The sequence below is a fragment of the Sinocyclocheilus rhinocerous genome, unplaced genomic scaffold (genome assembly GCF_001515625.1).
Source record: "Sinocyclocheilus rhinocerous isolate Xijiao unplaced genomic scaffold, SAMN03320098_v1.1 scaffold42, whole genome shotgun sequence".
Lineage (NCBI taxonomy): Eukaryota > Metazoa > Chordata > Actinopteri > Cypriniformes > Cyprinidae > Sinocyclocheilus > Sinocyclocheilus rhinocerous.
Window position 1 is genome coordinate 390,444 of NW_015627390.1, and position 1,771 is coordinate 392,214.

The following is a 1,771-nucleotide window of genomic DNA, read 5'->3' on the forward strand; positions in this document are numbered from 1 at the left end:
ACACTCTCACTCTCTCTCTCACACACACACACATACACATACACACACACACACACACACACACACACACACTCAACAGCTGAAAGAGAGCTGAGACTAAAACCTGCTTTAAAACAGCTTATCATCTGTTGCATGCAAATGCTTTTTTGTATGCTTACTGTATATGCTAAAAACTGTTTGAAAAAGGGTTATTATAGAAAAACAGTTAAACTGTTAAAAACAGTTAAGTTACTTGCAGGGTTATTATAGTCAATTAAAGCTACAATGAGAACCATTAAAAAACTTTTTCGTTACTTGAAATAAAATAAATGTTAACTGAAATAAAATATTTTAAAAAACTTTATTTCAGCTATTTGCCAAGGCAACTTTTTCTCAATTTAATAAAGTTTAACTTCATGTACTAAAATAACTAAAACTAAAATTGAAATAAAAATGTATAAAAATTAAAATGACTACTAAAAATAAAAATAAAAAAACACAAGAAAATGACAAAAACTAAACTAAAAATTAAAACAGAAAATATCAAACTAAAAACAGATTCAGAATATTATTAGAAACTATAATAGTATATCAGTGATACTAAAATAACACTGGTTACCTGATAGATATATATATATTAAAATTATACTTATTTTAGCTAGTTATCAACAAAAAATGTCAAATTTTCATTTTGTTTAACTTGATGTATAATATGATAAAAAAATATATATCAACCTATTTTTAAAAAAAAAACGAATAAAAGTGACAAAGGCACACAACAAAATTACTAAAACTTTAACTAAAATGAAAATGAAAATGGAAGATCTAAAAAATAAAAACTACTTCAAAATACTAACAACTATTATTCTTATGAATACTCTAAAGCTTACAGGCACAATCCACACATTGACATGATTTGAGATCGTTTCATATTTTTATTACTAACAACAATAATAATTGTAATTAAAATAATTATAATTAAATATAGTAATTAATTACAATTCACAAAATAATAATAATAAATTTTACTGTTCTTTCAGGGTTTTTTAAGGAAAGATCATCTTACCGCAGAAAGAGAATATGTGACTGCTGTCTTCATGCACAAACTTGCGTGTCACGGCCTCCTCCATGATCTGCTTGACCTGAAAGTCCAAAAAGGAAACCAACATCTGAGAATCTCTACATCTTCACTGCAGTGTTCAGCCGCTGAGAATCATGGGTAGCGGGTGAGGAGAGTGTCCTGCGGTTGACAGTGAGTCATAAACACACTCTCTTACTCACAGCTTGTTTTCTCTGCGTCTCATAATGAGCGCATAGCATGTGCAGATGGACATATGTGCACTGATCATAGCACTTTCACTCTCTGATGCCTCGTGATTCTGATTCTGAAATCATATTCATACGGTGCACTTCAAAACGACACCTGCATAAGGCATTCTGAAGGGTGAGCGATTATGACAGCTGTGTTGTAGAGTCGTTCCAATCCGAAGCTCAAAAAAGTGTTCTAGGGTTATTATTTTTATTTCCATTTCCATTTTAATTTGAGTTAATCTTTTAGTCATTTTGTTGTGTGCTTTCTCATTTTTATTAGTTTTTTAAAATACATCTAGTTTTTATTAATTTTTATTTCTGTTTTAGTTTTATTAGTACATCAGGTTAAGCTAAATGAAAATGAGAAATGTTGCATTGACAACTATCTGATATATATAAAAATTCAGATAACGTTTTTTTTTTTTCCTACAATGACCTTGACGATCCAGATGATTTTTGAGCGCTACAATATGACATAAGG

General features: G+C 29.4%; 1 protein-coding gene across 1 annotated transcript in view; it reads right to left on the reverse strand.

The window, feature by feature from the left end:
- Positions 1 to 1,200, reverse strand: part of sgsm1b (small G protein signaling modulator 1b) — a 35,270-nt gene extending 34,070 nt beyond the window's left edge. Inside the window, exon 1 of the mRNA XM_016537868.1 lies at positions 1,046 to 1,200. Coding sequence (XP_016393354.1) covers positions 1,046 to 1,148 — 103 coding nt within the window. The 5' untranslated portion in view covers positions 1,149 to 1,200. The remainder of the gene's footprint in view (positions 1 to 1,045) is intronic.
- Positions 1,201 to 1,771: the final 571 nt, after the last annotated feature.